This window comes from Canis lupus, chromosome 1 (genome assembly GCF_011100685.1).
Source record: "Canis lupus familiaris isolate Mischka breed German Shepherd chromosome 1, alternate assembly UU_Cfam_GSD_1.0, whole genome shotgun sequence".
In the NCBI taxonomy this organism is placed as follows: Eukaryota; Metazoa; Chordata; class Mammalia; order Carnivora; family Canidae; genus Canis; species Canis lupus.
The window spans coordinates 114172178-114191733 of record NC_049222.1 but is presented as its reverse complement, the minus strand read 5'-3'; the positions used below and the strand labels follow the sequence as shown (position 1 = coordinate 114191733).

General features: G+C 54.3%; 1 protein-coding gene across 1 annotated transcript; it reads right to left on the bottom strand.

The window, feature by feature from the left end:
* Positions 1-838: 838 nt before the first annotated feature.
* On the bottom strand, positions 839-18758 carry AKT2 (AKT serine/threonine kinase 2). Its single transcript, NM_001012340.1, is given in 11 exon segments — positions 839-918; positions 1986-2088; positions 2197-2284; positions 2644-2858; positions 3066-3194; positions 4534-4656; positions 5503-5571; positions 6633-6698; positions 8498-8629; positions 9077-9230; positions 18658-18758. Coding segments are annotated over 11 exon segments (1260 nt in total).
* Positions 18759-19556: the final 798 nt, after the last annotated feature.

Here is a 19556-nt window from a genome sequence, read left to right as displayed (position 1 = left end):
CAGGCCCGGGATCCAGCAGGAGTTAAGGCCAGCTGAAGGAAGCCCTGGTAAGGCACAGGACTGGGTGGCAGGGAGGCTAGTCCCCAAATATTCCTCCTGCCTCATCCACAGGGTCAGGAGAGCAGCTTGGGAGGCTGGGGAAGGCAGGCTAAGGAGGCAGTGCCCATCCCCCGGGCCCCTCCTCATTCCCCACAGGGTAGACCAGGCCCCATCTACACCAGGGATCCCTGAACCCCCAACCCCGCAGCTTCCAAAGGCCTCCGCCTCCGCCTGTCCCTGGACATTATTGCTTTTCCACCCCTGTGGGAGTAGGGCCTGGACTGCCCAAGCCAGGCCACTCTGAGCCTGATGCAGGGCATGGAAGGCAGCACCAGGGCACTGTCTGCTGGGCATCGTGTCCCACGAGGAGGCAGCCTCTGACAGAGGCAGCAGCACAGAGGGAGGCTGCTGGCAGGTGCCTGGCCAGGAACTCAGGCAGGACCCACAGCTCCACGCTTTGCCCCTCGCTGGGGCTCATGTTGATTAAAAACCGGAATCTCTCCAACCGCCCAAAGGCCTGGTCCTGGGGTGGGCGGTAGAGAGTCTCCTAAATCCTGGTCTGGGCACAAAGGTGAGGACAGGACAGGATCCTGGAGGCAGGGCCGCTGGGACCGCTGGGGTGAGTTTGGCAGAGGGCTGAAGAAAAAACTGGAAATGGGGGTGAGCAGGTGAGGGATAGGGATGCAAACAAAAAAGGCAAAATAAAAGTTTAAAAACACAGAGAAAAGCCCCCGGGGCGGTGATGGCAGCCGTGCGTGTTTTCTGCGGCGACGGCATCAGTGGCGGTGGGCGGCACTGCTCACTCGCGGATGCTGGCCGAGTAGGAGAACTGGGGGAAGTGGGTCCGCTGGTCCAGTTCGAGGGAGCCCAGGCTGTCATCTGTGGGGAGGGGGGTGCAGGTGGATTGTGGAGAATGGGCCTGTCGAGGGCGCAACACCCCGAGGGCGTCAGGAAGGACCACAGGCAGTACACACAGTACACACCCCACATGCAGCGGTCCAGTCCAGGAGAACGGGGCAGGGAAGACCCAGGGGCTCTCCCCGGACAGAGCCCCCCCACCCCCCGCCCACCAGAGCCCGGGCCCATGGGCTGCTTGCTCCCCAACTCTGCTCTCCCCGTCTGGGGCCACTCTCTCTAGCCCAGGCCTCTCTCTGTCCCCTGCCTGGCTGCCACCGCTGCCCCCACCAATCCAGCCTCCCTCCTCAGCCACAGGGACTCTGAAGACCAGATGCAACTCTGCCCCCCTCCTGCAGAGAACCTTTACAGGGCTCCCCTGACAGCAGGTCCCTGCTCCGCTCAGTGGCCCTCAAGATGCTCTTGCTCAGCCTCGTGCCCCCCCCCCCCCCCCATCTACTCCAGTGTCTGCAACACTCCAGTCCAGAGCTCCCATCCCTGTGAGCCATTCCTTCCGCTGGGAACACAGCTCAGCTGCTAAGTCTCCTCCTCCAAGAAGCCATCCGTCCTGACTCACAGGCCAGGACAGGCAATTTCCTCTGCGTCTCCCCAGTTCCTGGGCTCCCAGACCCTAGACCCGAGTACCTGGACTGTCACCACACCTGAACTGACGCTCCTGCAAGGCAGGACTATGTCAGTCACCGCTATGTCCCCAGCACAGCCCAGCAATGAGTGAGTGAGAGCAAGAGCTCAGACAGGTGCAAAATCAATGACCCAACCCAGCCCCAAAGACCTGGGCAATTTGGAAAGACAACTATGAATGTGCCTCCTGACCAGACTTCTGACCCCAGAGCTCTAGAATGAGCTGTGGCCAATGGCTCCTGGTGACCCTCACTGGGTCCAAAGATACACACACCAACAAACTGCAGGCAAGCTGCCCAGACACAGGAAAGGAGGGAGGGTCTGTGAGCTTCCTCCCCAGAACCGGGTCAGGGGCAGACCCTAGCCCTCCAACCCCCAGCCAGTCCACCCGGGGAGGGCCAGACACTCACAGCGGTCCGGGGGCGTGATTGTGATGGACTGGGCAGTGAACTCGTCGTCAAAGTACCTGGTGTCAACCTCAGAGGTGACCTGAGGCTTGAAGGGTGGCAGAAGCTGTGGAAGAAAGGAGCCCAGACTCAGGACCCTGGGGCCAGGAGGCCTCAGTCAAGGTCACCCTGGCACAGCGGGCTCCTGCAGGAACGGGCCGGAGGTGGCGCTCACCTTCTTCTGTACCACGTCCTGCCAGCTGACGCTGAGGAAGAACCTGTGCTCCATGACCTCCCTGGCGTCGCTGGGCCCCCCGCCGAGCCTGGGCAGAGATGGCCATGAGCACCCGCCGCCCGGGCCAGCAGGCTCTGGGAGAGAGGCTTTCAGTGCTGGCCCTGAACAGCCTTTAATGATTCTGTCCTGGCCACAGAGCACTTCGCAGAGGAGAAAACCGCGGCACAGGGAAGGGGGCTCACAGGACCAGACTCTGAGTCCAGAACAGAAGCCAGGAGGGTGGGCTGCCTGCTGTGTCCCCAAACAACCGGGCAGTGCGGGCAGAGTGCTAAGGGCACGTCTGGCCCCAAGAGAGGACTCCCTAGGTGCAGGCTGCATGGACCACTGGCTGCGGGGGCAATGGCAGCAGGTGGCACCGGGCTGGGCAGGACAGACCCCAGCCCTCACCTCTGCTTGGGGTCCTTCTTAAGCAGCCCGGCAAGCAGGGACTTGGCCTCGGGGCTGAGTGTGCGCGGGAAGCGGATCTCCTCCATGAGGATGAGCTCGAAGAGGCGCTCGTGGTCCTGGTTGTAGAAGGGCAGGCGGCCGCACATCATCTCGTACATGACCACGCCCAGCCCCCACCAGTCCACCGCGCGGCCGTAGTCGTTGTCTTCCAGCACCTGAGCAGGGAGGGGCAATGAGGGGTCGCCCCCCACCGCCCTGGGGCTGTGGGGGACCCAGGAAGGGATGGGGTGCTGCCTCTGGCAGCGGAGGGCCATCTGAGGAATGGGAACCGCTCCTCACAGGGTCTGGGCTGGGGAAACACAGGTCCGAGGGCCCCTCCTCCCTTGGCCTCACACGCCCTGGGGAGCTCCAGCCTCAGGCACCTCGGGTGCCAGGTACTCAGGCGTCCCACAGAAGGTTTTCATGGTGGCCCCATCACTGATGCCCTCTTTGCACAGGCCGAAGTCAGTGATCTTGATATGGCCATCTTTGTCCAGCATGAGGTTTTCCAGCTGTGGGAAAAGTCACCCTATCAGGGCCGCGTCCTTCCAAGGCTTCCTGCCCTCGAATCCCACACACCATAGTCACTCCCCGGGAGGGCGACAGGCTGCTGTGGTAGCTGTCACACCAGGGGCTCCAGGCCGGGCACTGGGCATACCCCCAGCACAAGGTTAAGCCCTTGAGGCTGAGGGAGGCCAGCCCCTAGAGCAGCTGGAAAAAAGCCAGGACAGGGAGAGATGGGAGACAGGCCCTGCCAGCCTGCTCCTCCAAATGTGGGCTGCAGCTTCCCCAACTGGCGTGTGAGCAACACTAGCTCTCTTCCTCCACTTTTTTTTTTTTTTAAAGTAAGCTCTATGGCCAACTTGGGGCTTAAACTCAGGACCCCCAGATCAGCAGTCGCATGCTCTGCCCACTGAGCCAGCGAGGTGCCCTCCTTCTTCCACTTGAACTAAACTTAACCCATGGGGCAGCCTGGGTGGCTCAGCGGTTTAGCGCCGCCTTCAGCCCAGGGCGTGATCCTGGAGACCTGGGATCAAGTCTAACGTCGGGCTCCCTGCGTGGAGCCTGCTTCTCCCTCTGCCTGTGTGTCTGCCTTTCTTTCTGTGTCTCTCATGAATAAATAAAATCTTTTTAAAAAATAAATAAACAAACTACCCAAATGGGCAATCTGGTGGGCCTCTGTGTAAGCTCCGCTAGCTCAAGGGCCCATTACCAGACCCCTGTGCCCCTTCCCAGTTACCAACCATCCCCACCACTGAGAAAACACTTTACTCCTTTGCTGTTCTTTACAGCTTCCCCACCTAAGTATGCCCCCGACAAACCCCTCAACAAACAACACAGACTCATATGGTCCGTCCTGGCTTCCCCTCAACGTGAGCCTGAGAGGGGCATCTGCACAGAGGCTGCCGTGTGGCCGCAGCGCATTCCAGCCCTTCCCCAACAGCAACACCGGGTCACTTCCCCCTCTGAGGTGGACGCAGGTACCTGTTCCTGTCATGCAGAAACTGCGGGCAGAATGGCTGGCTCACAGGGTATGCAGTCAGCTTTGGTGGCTTCTGCCGAACGATCTCCCATGTGCTTGGACTCCTATGACGCCCCCCCACCCCTCCCAGCTCCCTACACAGAGGTATGTGTTCGCTAGAGGCTCCGAAAGGCCCGCAGGGCCGCTCACCGTGGAACCGCCCCCTAGGGCCTAGGCAGGAGGGTGGGTGTCCCACAGCAAGGTGGACTAGGGAACACCCCTGAGGTAGACGCTCCCTGGAGGGGGACGTCTGGGTCGAGGGCCTCTGTTTGGCTTCCCTGGTGCGAGACCTACAAGTGCCACGGGCCAGGAGGCAGCCACACACTCACCTTGATGTCACGGTATACCACGTCCCTCGAATGCAAATACTCGAGGGCAGAGACGATCTCTGCGCCATAAAAGCGAGCCCGCTCCTCCGTGAAGACACGCTCCCGGGACAGGTGGAAAAACAGCTGCCAGAGGAGGGACGGGGCAGGAGGTCAGAACTTAGCCCAGAGGAGTGAAAAACAGGACCCTGCCCACCGGCCCCCAACACCCAGCCCAGTGACGCGATGACACCTACTCCATGAACCTCCAAGTGACAGCGAGAAGAACCAAGTGAGAGACGGCAAGCAGGGAAGAACTCTCGTGAGGAAAACACAGAGTGAGGCAGGAAGAGAGAAGGAGTCAGGAGGTGCCAAGGGGAGAGTAAGCGGGGACAGCAGGATGGTATGAGGAAACAGGAACGAGGGAGTGACAGTGAGAACGCACAGGAACGCAGGTCAGGAGCAAGTGACAACAAGCCGTGAGACAGATGGGATAGATGAAGCCAACAAGGAGCCAGAGGGTGATGCCTGTGTGCAGAGAGAAGAGTGTGAGGGATGAGGAGCAGGTGAGTCTGAGCCAGAGCAGCGGCCCATTGACAAGTGACGGACTCCCAGCAGGAGAGCATGGGGAAAGCAGAGCACTGACCGGCCTGTGCTCCCGCACCCCATTTTCCTTGCAGCCTTTCAGGGCACCCTCCGTAGCCTGCTGGTCACCCACCCACAGTCCTCTCCACACCTCGGGGCCTGGGTATGCATCCTGCAGCCCCCGACTCACTAGCTGGGTGAACCTGGGCAAGTCACTTAACCTCTCTGGGCCTCAGTTTCCTTGCCTGTAAAATGAAGGTTCTGATGCCTGCCTCAAGGGAGGGAGGGGGAGACAAAGTGATACCCAGCAAGGCCTCCTCCACCCCCTCCATCTCACCCACAGTTCCCCTCCACCCCCAACACCTGGGAAGGAGACGTAGGAGCCCTGGCTGGGGGGCTGCCACCCACCTCACCACCATTGGCATACTCCATCACGAAGCACAAGCGGTCATGGGTCTGGAAGGCGTACTTCAGGGCCTGTGGGACAGGAAGGTGGCCAGGGTGGGAGTTGGGAAGAAGGCAGGCGCTCTGCTGATTCTGCAGGTACCCCCCGCCACCCTGGCAGCGGGGGCTCAAACTTCAGCTTTGCCTTTTGGGGTACATGAGTGAGCCTGTGGCCCTGAGAACAGGGAAGGGGGTACTGGGCTGAAGGATGCTGTCTTCAGCCTTCAACTAAAGCTTCTGCGAGGCATGGCCAGGGAGACATTTGGTTCTGAGCAACCAGAGCTGTTTTACCGCTCTGCTCCACAGCCAGGTGTGTTGCATGCACGTACCCACACATGTGCGTGCACACACATTTCCTGGACAGGAACTGGCAGTGGCTTGGGAGCCAACCCTAAAGACAGGATGGACAAGTGATCTGCCAATAAATAGCAGTTCTCAAACTATGCTCTAAGGAGCCCTACAGAAAGTTCCTTAGGGAACCCCTGAGTGACCCCTTTGCTCATAACAAATCTACTATTCTCTGTCTTCTACATCAAAATACCTCACATAATTTCAACTGAACAAGTGCCAGGGCTTAATACGACACCTGGTTAGCAGCTGAGCTAAGGAAACAACCCATCCCAAAGCCATCCTCCACCTGGTCCACTTAACTGATGGCTGCTGGCCTTGATGGAGACTGGAGCCCAAAGAGGTGCCTCCTCAGACTAACCTGACAGGCAGCATAAGAATACATCTTCCAGGGTCACATTTAAAAACAGACAAAAAAAATAATGTTCCCGCTTTGACCAGCTGGCCTAAAGGCCTCTAACTGATAAAGAGTAGTCATGTTGTTCTGGAGGCATCCCGTAATGTGGTACCATCAGTCAGCTGAAGCACTGCCATGAAGCCACCGTCTATGAAGAAGCTGCCACCCCTAGGATTTGGTTCAAGCCATCTAGGGAGCCCAATACCACCTGGCCCTGGCCACTTGGCCGACACTAAGTCCATGCTTCAGGGTGGCAGGGTTGGGCTCTTTTCCTGAGCTCCGACTAAAGCAGGTCCTGCATGGCATACAGGGAAGGCCAGGCCCTGCCTGAGAGGGAAGAACCACTCACGGTGAGGAATGGGTGCCTGGTGTTCTGGAGGACGCGGCTCTCGGTGACCGTGTGGGCGACTTCATCCTGCAAACAGAGGCTGCGTAAGGGGCTGGAGGGCAATGCCACCCCCACCCTGCCCCCACCTGAGGGATGGGGGGCAATGCTTCGGTGAAATGCACTTCCATTCCTAGCCGCTACACGGAGAATGGCAGGAGGGCAACAGTGCCATCTGCAAGCCAGACTGAAATAATGGCCCTGGGGTGCCAGGGGGTGCTCAGTGAGTTAAGCATCTGACTCTGGGTTTTAGCTCAGATCATGGTTTCATGGGTTGTGAGATCCAGCCCCTCGTAGGGCTCCCTGCTCAACAGGGATCTACTTGAAGATTCTCTCCCTCTGCCTCTCCTCTCACTCATACTTTCTCTCTCAAATAAATAAATCTTGAAGAAAAAAAGCAAGAATGGCCCTAGACAAGGCCAATCAGTGGCTCACTCTCAAAGCCATGTGGTGAAGTCAATGGGGACTTTATGACACAGGGATTGAACTATATCACCTGTTAAGCCCACTGGCCAATTTTTGCATCCCTATGGAGAGACAAGCAGACACTGTAAAACCCTTGAGGTGACATCACAGGCAGTGGGAATCACCACCTATTAAGTGTTACTGCTGAAAAAAGGAAGTGGATCTGATCAGGACTCCAGCTGAGACCAGTGATTCCCAGCGTGTGGTCCCTATACTGGCAGCATCATGCTGCCTGGGAATTTGGGAGAAATGCACATTCTCAGGCCCCTCCCAGATCCACCAAAACAGAAACTTGGGGGTGGGCCCAGCACGGGCTTCACAGGCCCTGTACACCACTCTAACATGGGCTCAAGTCTGATATCTGTGCACAAAGCAAGCCCCCAGAGAGCTGCTAAAAAGTCCTGAACTGCCTGCAGTACGAAGACACTGGCTCTTCCTGGGGTGTCCATCCCCAGGAGACACTGATCATGTCTTAAGACATTTTTTTTAACGATTTTATTTGACAGAGAAAGAGAGAGAGAGAGAGCATGAGCAAGCACTAGCAGGCAGAGCAGCAGAGGGAGAGGGAGAAGCAGACTCCCTGCTGAGTAAGGAGCCTGATGGAGACTTGATCCCAGGATCCTGGGATCATGACTTGAGCTGAAGGCAGATGCTTAACTGACTGAGCCACCCAGGCACCCCTGAAGACATTTTCGATGGTCATAATTTGGTGCTAGTGGCTTTAGGGGTGAAGGCCAGGGCACTGGACAGCCCCATTGCAAAGAATGATCAGGCCCCCGAGGCCGATAATGCTGAGGCTGAAGAAGCCTGCCTTGGACCAATCACATAGGGGGCTATTAGTTTTCCTTGATGAGATCATAGTTCCATTATAATCCTTAAAATTTCCATCTGTTAAAGATACATACCTAAGTAAAATGATACGATGTCTAGAACATGCCTTAAAATACTCCAGAACAAACAAAGGGGAGGACAGAGCTAATGAAACAAGACGGATCAAATGTTGACAATTGTAGACATTGGCTGTTGGCTACATGGGAGCCCACTGTATTTATTTTTCTTTTAGACGCTTTGTGTATGTCAGGAATTTTCCATTTTAAAAACTTTAAAGGGGAAAAAAAAGGAACAGAATTCCATTCTGGCCCAGCCTCCTACCCTTAAGGCCTCCCCACTGGCCCATTCGGCCACAAGAGATCTGCTATCAGGCCCTGATAGCGCCTGCTGGGTGAGGCCCAGTCAGACTCTCCATCTTAGGCCCCCGGGCACCCAGAGGGTGGGGTGGGTGGCCTCAGGCTCCCCGAAGGCACAGAGGAGCTTGGTCCCCACCACAGAGGCCAGCCAGCGCCCCCCCTCCCCAGGGCTCCCACCTTGGCAATGATAACTTCCTTCCGCAGGATCTTCATGGCGTAGTAGCGGCCACTGGCCTTTTCCCGCACCAGAATCACTTTGCCAAAGGTGCCCTTGCCCAGAAGTTTGAGATAGTCGAAGTCATTCATGGTCTGCCCAGGAGGGGGAGAGAGTGGAGCAGTCAGTGCTTGGCATGTGGCCCATGGGAGGACATTTTAACAAAGAGAAAGGAAGAATTGAAGGACACTGTTGCCAAAATGCTCAGGAATGAGGCTCTGGGCAGCAACTGTTTGCTCTGAAGTGGCCTTCAGACCAAGGCTCTCCCAGGCAGGGGACCCCGGGAGGCAGAGATATGGGGTTAGACAGGTCTTCACAATCTCTGTGGATGTGGCTCCCCTCACAGGGACAAAGAACAGCCCTGTGGTACGCCAGCACCCCCAGACATCACCCAGCCTATGGGGCGGTCATGAAGTGTCCCTGCTGCACCCTTGCACCCTTGCACCCTCTGTATGGAAACCAAGGGTGGCAAAACCAGTGTTGGTGAGGAGAGGGGTGCTCACAGACTGGCGGCCTGCCCTCCCCCGCCCCCCAGCACTTACCACCTTGGCCCGAGCCTTGCTAACTGCCACTTCCATCTCCTCAGCCGCAGAAGGGTCACTGGGAGAGCCACACTTATAGTCCATGGGGTCCTCACCCGGGCCCCGCTGCTTGAGGCTGTTGGCGACCATCTGAATAGCCCGCATCCACTCCTCCCTGTGAGGGACACATCAGAAGAGCCGTGATTCCCAGGGAGCCTGGGCAAGAAGGATAGAGCCCCATCCCCTCCAAGGGGAGCAAATGACCAAACGCCCTTGAGCATTCTGAAGAGATCTGTCTGAGGTTAGGGTGAGCTGATGGGACAGGACTGAAATTTTACAGATCCTCTGGCTGCAGTGCATAAAAGAGGGCCAGCGCAGAATAAGACTATTATCTATGTCCTAGGAGGGGCCTGGCCTGAGAGCCACCTGAAGTGAGCAGTAATCAAATGACCCAAGCAGGGAGACCATCTTCCCTCACAGCCCCTTGAAAACGAGCCACCACCCGACTCTGGAATAAGGGAAACACAGTGCTCCTCGGGGTTCCTCCCAAACAAATGACAAGCACAATGTTTTGTAAAAACAAACCAAGAGTAAAAGGAAGAAAGAATTCATTAGCCAAAAGAAGCTGAAGATCTCACATGGCAAGATCACTGCAGGGAGGAGGCTGTCTGCCAGGAGGGCTCTGGGACAGGGGTTCCTAGTGGGACAGGGACAGAAAACAGAAGGTGGCAGACAAGGAAGCAGCCAAAAGGAGCCTGGTTTAAGAATAAACTATTTCTGTCACTCACGATGTAGAACTTGCTCGGAAATAACTTTCTTTGGATACTTGCAAACCATTCTGTCTCTAGAAAGGGAAGATAGATCTAGGAGAAATAAGTGAAAACAACCAGAGGCCACAAAAAAGAAAGGAGGAGGCTGAATGATACTCAATTTTCCATTCCCCTCCCATGTCTGACTCACTACACAATTTTAGGTGGCTCAACCCAGTATATGTTGAACCCTCCACGGATTCTGTGTCTATAAAACAGCCACCACGTGAACAGCGAGAAAGATAAAAAGCACACTGAGAAGGAAAAAATTCAAAGAGCACAAGCAGGTAACTTCCCAAATCACAGATAAGCCTCAGGGAGACTGGCCAGTCAGCCACACATCTTCCAGAATCAGCTCCAGCCCCAGGCAGCAGGGGAAACTGCCTGCACTCCTGAGCCACTGAGGCCCCTGGCCAAGGTCATTCAGAGAGCAAGTGGCCTGGGAGCCGGGGCCACCCTGCTGGGCTGTGCTAAGCCTCCACGCCATCATGTCCCAAGAGCACTAGAGCTACTGCAGACAGTCCAGCAGCCCCACGGCACACATCTTCCCATGTTGTGATAACTGCTGGAATCTGGGTGCATCTTATGGTTGGTGGTCTATCTTGACTGGGTTTACCAAAGGGTGGCCACAGGACTGAGCTTCCCAGGTGCTGGGAAGTTCAGGGAATGTGTGTGAAACATCTATGCAAGGGGCGCCCTGCAGCTCAGAAAAAGGAGGGAGATCTATATACGGACTTGAGATGACCTCGGACATCTTAAGGGACAAAAAGAAGGTGTAGAACAGTGCTGAGTGTCACACTATAGGACTTAGAAACAAAAGGAATATGTGCACAGGCACATGTGTACACACTAGCATGGACGTCTCTGGAAGGATGTGCTTGACACAGGGCCTGGCTGCCTCCAGGGAGGGGAACTGGGAGTCAGGGGCAAGGAGGAGTCTCATTCTGCTGTCCCCCAATCGCCAACACTCCCAGAGCACTCCCCTCTCCTTTTGCATTACAGATGGGGAAACTGAAGCACAGGTTTAAAAAATAAAAGTCAAGAAAAACACAGTGGGTCCTGTGAGCCTGGCAGCTGGAAATCACAGAGGGCCTGTGATCTTTCAGAATCGAAGGGCAGGGCCATTCTTGCTTAGTTCCTGGGCTTGCTGAACCAAGCAGTCACCACCGGAGGCCCCGGTTCACACCCAGAAGATCCAAGTCTCAAAGTGACCTTGCTCACAGGAGATGGTGCTTCATAAGACAGATGTGTGAATACTGCCAGCACCAACATCAAGTGCCAGCACACTGGCCATTCCTGGGCTGGATCTGGGGGCCCCAGAACACGTATGTCAGGCCCACGAGGGCAGGGATTTCATCTACTGGTATGTGGTACAAGGCAGCACCTGAGCAGGCACTCTGCAGGTATCCGGGGAATCAGTGAGCAAGGCGGCCAAAGTTCAAGAGGCCCCAGACTCAGTGCACACAGAGGCTCAGTGCACACCCAGACGGATCATACCCAGGACGGGTACACATGGAGACCCAATGAGCACCCACACAGATTATACCAAGGCCCAGCACACATGCAGGCAGAACAACAGTGGCCTCTTCCCTCTCTGAGCCAACACCTCAGGCTGCCATTTCTCAACTTGTTTTAACCCATGACCTCTTTGGGACAAATTACAGTATAAATCCCTAACCCTGAATTCATATTTCTATTTTTCAGAAAATGGGAAAGGGGTGGCACATCCCATGGTACACTTTATCAGATCATAATCGTCCTCTTAGAAATTTTTATTTAAAGATTTATTTATTTATTCATGAGAGACACAGAGGAGAGAGAGAGAGAGGCAGAGACATAGGCAGAGGGAACTCCTGCATGGAGCCGGACGTGGGACTCGATCCTAGGTCTCCAGGATCACGCCCTGGGCTGAAGGCAGCGCTAAACCGCTGAGCCACCTGGGCTGCCCTCTCTTAAAAATTTTAAATGCTTGAAAAAAAAAAAGAAAATTTTAAATGCTGACTTCAGGTATAACCATGGATTGAAAAGAAAACAAATCACTGGGGCACCTTGGGGGGTCGGGGGCTCAGTTGGTTAAAGCATCTGACTCTTCAGCCTAGGTCTTGATCTCAGGTTGTGAGTTCAAGCCCCACGCTGGACTCCATGCTAGACATGGAGCCTGAAAAGAATAGAAAAAAAATAAATTACCCATCTCCTAAAAGACATTAGAAAGAATAAAATATGTATATATCTCACATATAGAGATCTTAAGAGATCGTCACACGAAAAAAAGCAAGTTGAAGGCTAAGATGCAAAGTGTGCCATCATCTGTTTATAAGGGAGGAGAACACAGTCCATCAACAGAAGCCTGGATAAACAAATGATGGTTCATCCACACCATGGAAACACTGGAAGCAGAACCAAGGGGCCTCTCTGGGCCGCAGAGCTGGTGATGAGATGCATGGGCTCAAACAGCAACTCTGCCACCAGGGCCAGATGACCCCTCCTCAATAGACTAGGGACACTGAGGTGCAGGTGAGCCACTATGTATAGAGCACAGCACACAGGAAGTGTTCAAGGAAGGTGTTCAAGATGCTGGGTGAGGTCTGGACCCAACCCATCCACCCTGGTTCATGATGCCCAGGCCCACAGGAAGCCAAGGAACCCACAGACATGGAGGAGGTTGTGCAGGGGTAACTGGGGCTCTCCTGCTGCCAGACAAGCCCCCAATCCTGTTCCAACTGGACCAAGATTGCAAAGTTGCAGCACAGAATTCCAGAGAAAAAGCAAGGGCCTCTGTCCAGGATACTCCTTAAGGGTTTGCAACATGGTGTGTCTGGGGCAGAGGGGAGCTCCCACCCCAGAGCTGGGGCTGCTGTGCCTTCCACCCGTCAAAGGAGAGCTCCCAGGGGAACCAATCCCCTTCCCCCAGAGACATGATGGGAAAAAAAAAAAAAAAAAAAGCTTCTTCCATACTCACAGAGAACACTAGAGAGAGGGGGACATTTCTGATGTGGAAATCAAGGCACATAGAGATGGAGTCACTTGTGGGGGTCATGCAAACAGAAGGTGGCAAAGCTGAGACTCACACCCTGGCCCTTGTACTCCTGGCACCATGCCGCCACTCCCTGATGAGAATTAGCTTCCTTCCCAGATGAGGCCCGGGAGATTAAGCAGGGCCCTCTCACAGAAGACTCAGGGAATAAGGGACACTGATGCCATGGAGCTGGGGCGGGAGTGAAGGAAAGCCACCCACTGGGAGTTCTGACCTTGGCCACTGTTGTGAGAGGGGCCTCCCTCACCAGACAGCAATAGAAATGCTGTGGCTCTTGGAGCACACTGTGGCCAGAAGCTACACAGGTGCTTTATGTGCCATAAACCTGAGTTGGCCCACAACCCTCCCAAGTAGGTACTGCTACTCACCTCATTCTATAAACGGGGCGACTGGAGGCACGGAGACACAAGCAACTGACCAATTACACAGCCTGTCAGCAGAAGCTGCAGGTCACAAACCCACGTGTCCCTACCGCCCTCGAAGCACTTCTGTCAACTGAGTACTTTCGGGTAGCTTCTCATCCTTCATGTGGGCTCTGGGGCCATGGGAAGCACATCGGGGGGAGCCCTGCTCCCCCAGCAGCACTAAGCGGAATGCAGACCTGCTCAGGAGGAGGCCTCTGGGCCCGGAGCTCAAGTCCACGGCAAACTGCTGTGGGGCCCTGTAAGACATCACTTCTCATCTGCCTCCCATGCATCAGGGCATGACACATTGGCTGAAAAGCAGACTCTGGAGCCAATGGCCTGGCATGAGCCCTGGGTCTTCCCTTCCTGGTGGCAATGCCGGGCCATCTGACTTTCCCGTGCCTCAGTTGGCTGACATGTAGGGCTGGGACCAGGGGGTTGTGTGTGTAAGGACAAAATGAGCAGGAGACAAAAAGTGCTTAGGGCAGTGCCTGGCATGGAGCAAACACCTCAAAGGGCTGGAGTGAGAACTCACCTAGCCGGCTAGTGAATACTTCCTGAGCACTTTCAGTGTGCCAGGCCTGCATTCTGGTGCTGAGGGTGAAGCCGGGAAGCCTGGGGTGTGCGCAGAAGGCCTGGTAGGTGCCAGCCTTGCTGGGGTGACAGAGAGAGGAACTGAGGAGACAAGGGCAGGAGAGAGGACCAGCCCAGAATGGACTGGGCTCCACACAGCATTGTGTTAGGGACGGATGTCTTCATCCTTCATGGCCTGGGAAGCCGCTAAAGGGTTTGTGCGGGGGATGACGGGATCTAATTTCTGTTTCAAGTCTGCAGCTACAGTGGGATGTGGATTGTGGGTAGGGAGAGGAAGCATCAGGAGTCTATGGCAGTCCTCCAGGCCAAGGGTGCCAGGTGGCAGAGGGGATGGAGAAGAGAAAAGGCACCAGTACATGCAATTCCATGGGGGCAGCCTGGGCCAGCCGCTTCCTCCTCTGTTCCCCACCATGGCCAAGGCCCTGAGCTCTAGTGAGGGTGGCACAGCGCTGGTCCTATTCTGCAGCCTGAGGCAGAAAGTGTGTCTAGCATGTTTAAGGAATTGCAGAGAGATCAATGTGACTAAAGTGAGGCAACTAGCAATAGAAAATGATTCTGGGGGCGCCTGGGTGGTTCAACTGGCTAAGCGTCTGCCTTGGACTCAGGTACATGATCCCAGGGTCCTGGGATCAAGCCCTGTGTTGTCAGGCTCCCTGCTCAGCAAGGAGTCTGCTTCTCCCTCTGCCCCTGCTCATGTGTGCGTGCTCTATCTCTGTCTCAAATGAATAACTAAAAATCTTTTTTTTTTAAAGGGAAAAAAATGATTCTGTAGAAGAGACCAGATCATGTAGCACTCTGTAGAATACGACATAAACTAGGGCGCCTGGGTGGTTCAAGTCTGGTTAAGTGGCCGACTCTTGATCTCAGCTCAGGTCTTGATCTCAGGTCCTGAGTCTGAGCCCCCTTTGGGCTCCACACTAGACACTGGAACCTACTTTAAAAAAGGAGGGGGGTCCCTGGGTGGCTCAATCAGTTGAGCATCTGACTCTTGATTTCTTTTTTTTTTTTTTTATGATAGTCACAGAGAGAGAAAGAGCCATAGGCAGAGGGAGAAGCAGGCTCCATGCACCGGGAGCCCAATGTGGGATTCGATCCCGGGTCTCCAGGATCGTGCCCTGGGCCAAAGGCAGGCGCCAAACCGCTGTGCCACCCAGGGATCCCTGACTCTTGATTTCGACTCAGGTCATGATCTCAGGGTCATGGAATCAGAGCAGAGTCAGCTTGTCCTCCCTCTGCTCCTCCCAAGCCTCTGCGCTCTTTCCCTTTCTCTCAAAAAAAAAAAAAAAAAAAAAAAAAAGAATATGGCATAAACTCTGGAGTTTACTCCCCAGTGGAAGTAAAGCCACTCAGAATCCTAAGCAGAGAAATGACATGGTAAGAGTTACATTAAAAAGGTCATAACAGGGATCCCTGGGTGGCGCAGCGGTTTGGCACCTGCCTTTGGCCCAGGGCACGATCCTGGAGACCTGGGATCGAATCCCACATCGGGCTCCCAGTGCATGGAGCCTGCTTCTCCCTCTGCCTGTGTCTCTGCCTCTCTCTCTCTCTGTGTGACTATCTGACTATCATAAATAAATAAGTTAAAAAAAAAAGGTCATAACAATGTGATGCACTATTAAGTATACCAGCTAAGACCAAACGTCTGTGAACTTCTCCTGTAAACCACCACGGAGTAAATATTTTAGGCTTTGTAGGCCACACGATCTCTGTTACAAGTATTCAGCTCTGCCACAGTGGCAAAAGCAGCCATAGATAGTCTAGAAATGAATGGGCACAGCGTGTTCCAATAAAACTTTCTTTGCAAAAACAGGAGGCTGGGGCCATGGTTTGCCAACCCTGCTCAGGCCCTAATTTCTGGTTTACAAGAAATATAAGCAGAGAGGAACAAAGTAAACAATGCCAAAAGGCAGTAAGATATCACATCCTGAGTGTGAGACATTCTACAAGACAACTAGCCCGGCTTGTGAAAAACAAAAAACAAAAAACAAAAACCACATTGTGTGAGGGGAAAAGACAGGGCTCAACGAGGTAAAAATAGGCCAAAGAGACAAGTACCTTGAACGAATCCCAGTTTGAAAAACATTTTGAGGACAACCGGGGAAATCCTAGTAGACATGGCCACGGAGAGGGGATTGGGAAATACCTACAACGCACAGTCACCTCAGGTATGGTAACAGCATCATGACTCTATAGGAGAAACTCCTTATTCTTAGCAGATGCTTGCTGACGTATAAGGAGCAAAGTGTCAAGACGAAGTGCACAATTCAGCAGAAAACAAAGCCAGATAAGGCAAACCCGGCAGATGCTGGATGTGTGAGTCTAGGAGCAGGGTACCTGGGTGTTTGTTTCCTATAGTATTCTTGCCATGTTCCCGTGCCTCTCAAACAACGTGGCTGGGGTGGGACAGAATTTAGGGGAAGGCAGGAGAGGCTACCAGGAGCCCTGGGGAGCAGGCCACTGTGGCATCCAGACAACACCCCTACCCCGCGCCCCACCTCTCCCCAGGCTCAGGCCTGTGTGGGGCAGGCCGGTGAGGCCAGTGGGAGTGGGCACCCTCCCTCTTGCTAGCTCTCACCTCCCCCAGGGCTAAGGTCAGGAATGGGGGGAGGGCGGGGTCTGGCCTCAGAGCAGCTCCAGCAGATTTCTTTCCAGCAGGAGCAAATGCTAAGAAAAGGAGCAAGGTGGAGACTGTCCACCCCCTACAGTCCTGGTAAAGGATTCTTTCCCTTGCTGAAGAGCCCAGAATCTCACTAAAATGCAAAGCAGAGTGGGGCTCTTGCCTACAACACTTTACCCACTCCCCACTGCTCCTTCTCCAGGCTTGTGAATGGTGTGCCACGTACTGCTGAATCAAGGGTTTCCTGTTTATCAGCTCCCTGAATCTCTGAGAGATCTTGTGACAAACCCCAACTGATTCATGAGTGAGGAGCCCTGGAGGGATCTCCCTCTGGAGTCCACGACCTGGCTGAACTCACCGGCTTCAAGGCCTCCCCTTGCCCTCTCCCAAGGCCCCTGGCCCATGATTCTTTACTGACACAGAACTCTCTGTGGTTCCTGAGATGACATCCTGTCTCACCTCTGGGCCTGAACACAAGCTAGTCCCTTTTTCTGGAGTCACCTCGGCCAACACCCAGGCCCTATGCACCTACTGGTCTCCATTTGTTTTTACTGGCAGCCCATGGTTTCTTCTGTCCCCAGCTTTCAATGGAGTAACCCCTCAGCTGGCCTGAGATGGTAGGTAGTTCTGCTATGCAGGGCAGGCATAATTTAACTTTGGGAAGCCACACAATGACAATTACAGTACAGATTGTGGAAACACACAATATCATTTTGTGTGTCCTCCGGATATGCACTGTCCGAGGGGGGAGCCACCAGCTATTTATGGCTACTTACGTTTAAGCTGATTAAACAAAGACAAAAATTCCATTTTACAGTCTAGCCACATTTCACATTTCCAAAGCACCTGTGGCTACTGGCCCCCCTCTCAGATACCACAGGTATTCAATATTTCTATCATGGCAGAAGGTTCTCGTGGGTGGCACTGTTTTCCTGGATTCTCCACAGCGTCAGCTGAATCCTCATCCCCACCCCCAGCCAAGCCAAAGGAGTGTTTCTCAAAGTGAGGTCCAAAGGGACAAAGTGGGGAAAAAGATACTTGCTACTCATTACAAAGGTCTAAGCTCCCTCATACAGAAAGAGCTTTCAAGAAAAAGACCAACTACTCAACTGAAAAATAAGCAAAGGTTACGAACAAACAGTTCGGAACAGGAAACTCATGTGACCTTGAACGTTGGGGAGGATGCTCGAACTCCCCCATAAAGACAAAACGACCAGTGAAAACTACCTTCAGGTGCCACTTCTCACCGATCAAACTGGTAAAAATCCAAAGGTTTGAAAACACAAGGCTGCAAGGACATTCAGACATCACCGAAGAGAAACACTTCTCAAAATCACCAGTGCATGTTCCCTGTGACCCAGAAGTCCCATGTCTAAGAATTCCCCTTATAGATTCACCTGTACGTATGTCCAACGAGGTAAGCATTCAGGTACTTCACCGTGGCCCCACCTGTAATGAGCCACTGCCCAGAAACAACCCCAATCATCATTCGTAAAGAACTGCTAAGTAAATCTGGGGACACAGATGCGCAGCTGCTGAAGACAAAACCAGAGCCAGCACGGCGGAGGTGGCTCTCTGTAGGCTGAAGCAGAAAGATTCCCCAAGACCAAGAAAGTAAAAAGGAGAGTTCAGAAGTCTGTGTACAATACTACCTTTTGTGTAAAAAGAACCAGCCAGGGGAGCAGAGTGCAAAAGTCTATCTGAATGAGCTCGTCCACCCATGAAGCTCTCCAAGACACAGATGAACGGTCAGCAAGGGGCTGTATGTGACAGACACCTCCTGACACTGTTTGATTTTTGAACCAGGTAAATCTGTATCATCTCTTCCAATGACTAAACCAATTGTTTTAACCATCCGCTTCAAAATCAGTGGCTATAGTCATTAAAAATGCAGCTCCCTGACCCCCCACAGATTTGCAGACAATGGGAGGGCCTGAAGTGGGCCCAAAGCTTCATACCATTAAACTCTCCCCATGATTCCAGTGCACCCTCCAGTCTAAGAACACAGAAGAAAGTCTGTAGACTAAGAACCCCTGCTCTTTCCAGCTCTCAGCAGAGCTCAGACAGGAAACTCCTAGGCAGGGGCCCAGGGGACTCTGTCCTGGCTACTCTCAAAGGGCGGCCACACAGAGGCTGCAACTCGCCTCTCATCTGGAGAGTCTACGTGGAAGGTCCTCTCGATGACAGTGGTCCACTGCAGGCAGCGTATGACAAAGGTGTTGGGCCGTGGCCTCTCAGTCTTCATCAGCTGGCATTCTGTAGACAAAGAGAGAGGACAGAGCCAGGAGAGTGAGGACACAGCCCTGCCAGCCTGCAGCCCACAAGGCCTGAGCCACCTCCTGCACTCCAGATGGTGTGGTGATACGTTAGTGACTGAGTCAGCCCTGGCCTTGTCTCTGTGGGGCTCAAGGTCCAGAGTGTGTTGGGGAGGGGGCCAGACCACCAGATGATGACAGCCCAGTGGTCAGGCTTGTGAAGGGGGAAGCCCAGGGGGCAGCCAACCTAGCCCAGAGTTCAGGGGGCATCCCAGAGGAAGCGGCGTCTCTGCACTGAGCCCTCACGGACAACAGAATGTAGTCAGCCTACAGAAGGGTGCATCACATACAGAAGCCCAGAAGTGCAACAGAGTCCAGCACAGCAACGGAATGGTGGATTCTGCTCTAGATGTAAGAAGGGGAGAAGAGAAGGGCAGGCTGGAGGTGGACAGGGCTTGGACTGCAGGATCCAGGGTGTGTGGTGAGGAACCTGGACTTTGTCTTGAGGACAACAGGGAGCCACAGAAAGTTTTCAATAGGGAAAAGACACGAAGAGATTTAGACAGATCCCTCTGGCTGCCAGAGACAGTGAGAGAGAAGGGAGGCCAGGGGCCCAAGGAGAAGGCTGGGGCCACACCACAGTGTGGTGGGCCATGGGGAGAGGAGGGTAGACAGGGAGACAGGCCACAGGAGAGGTAAAGGCCACTAGGACAGGGCCCAGGCCTCTGGCCTGAGCACCAGTGGGCAACACAGCCCTCCCTGGAAGAGAGACAGTAGGAGAGGCTGGG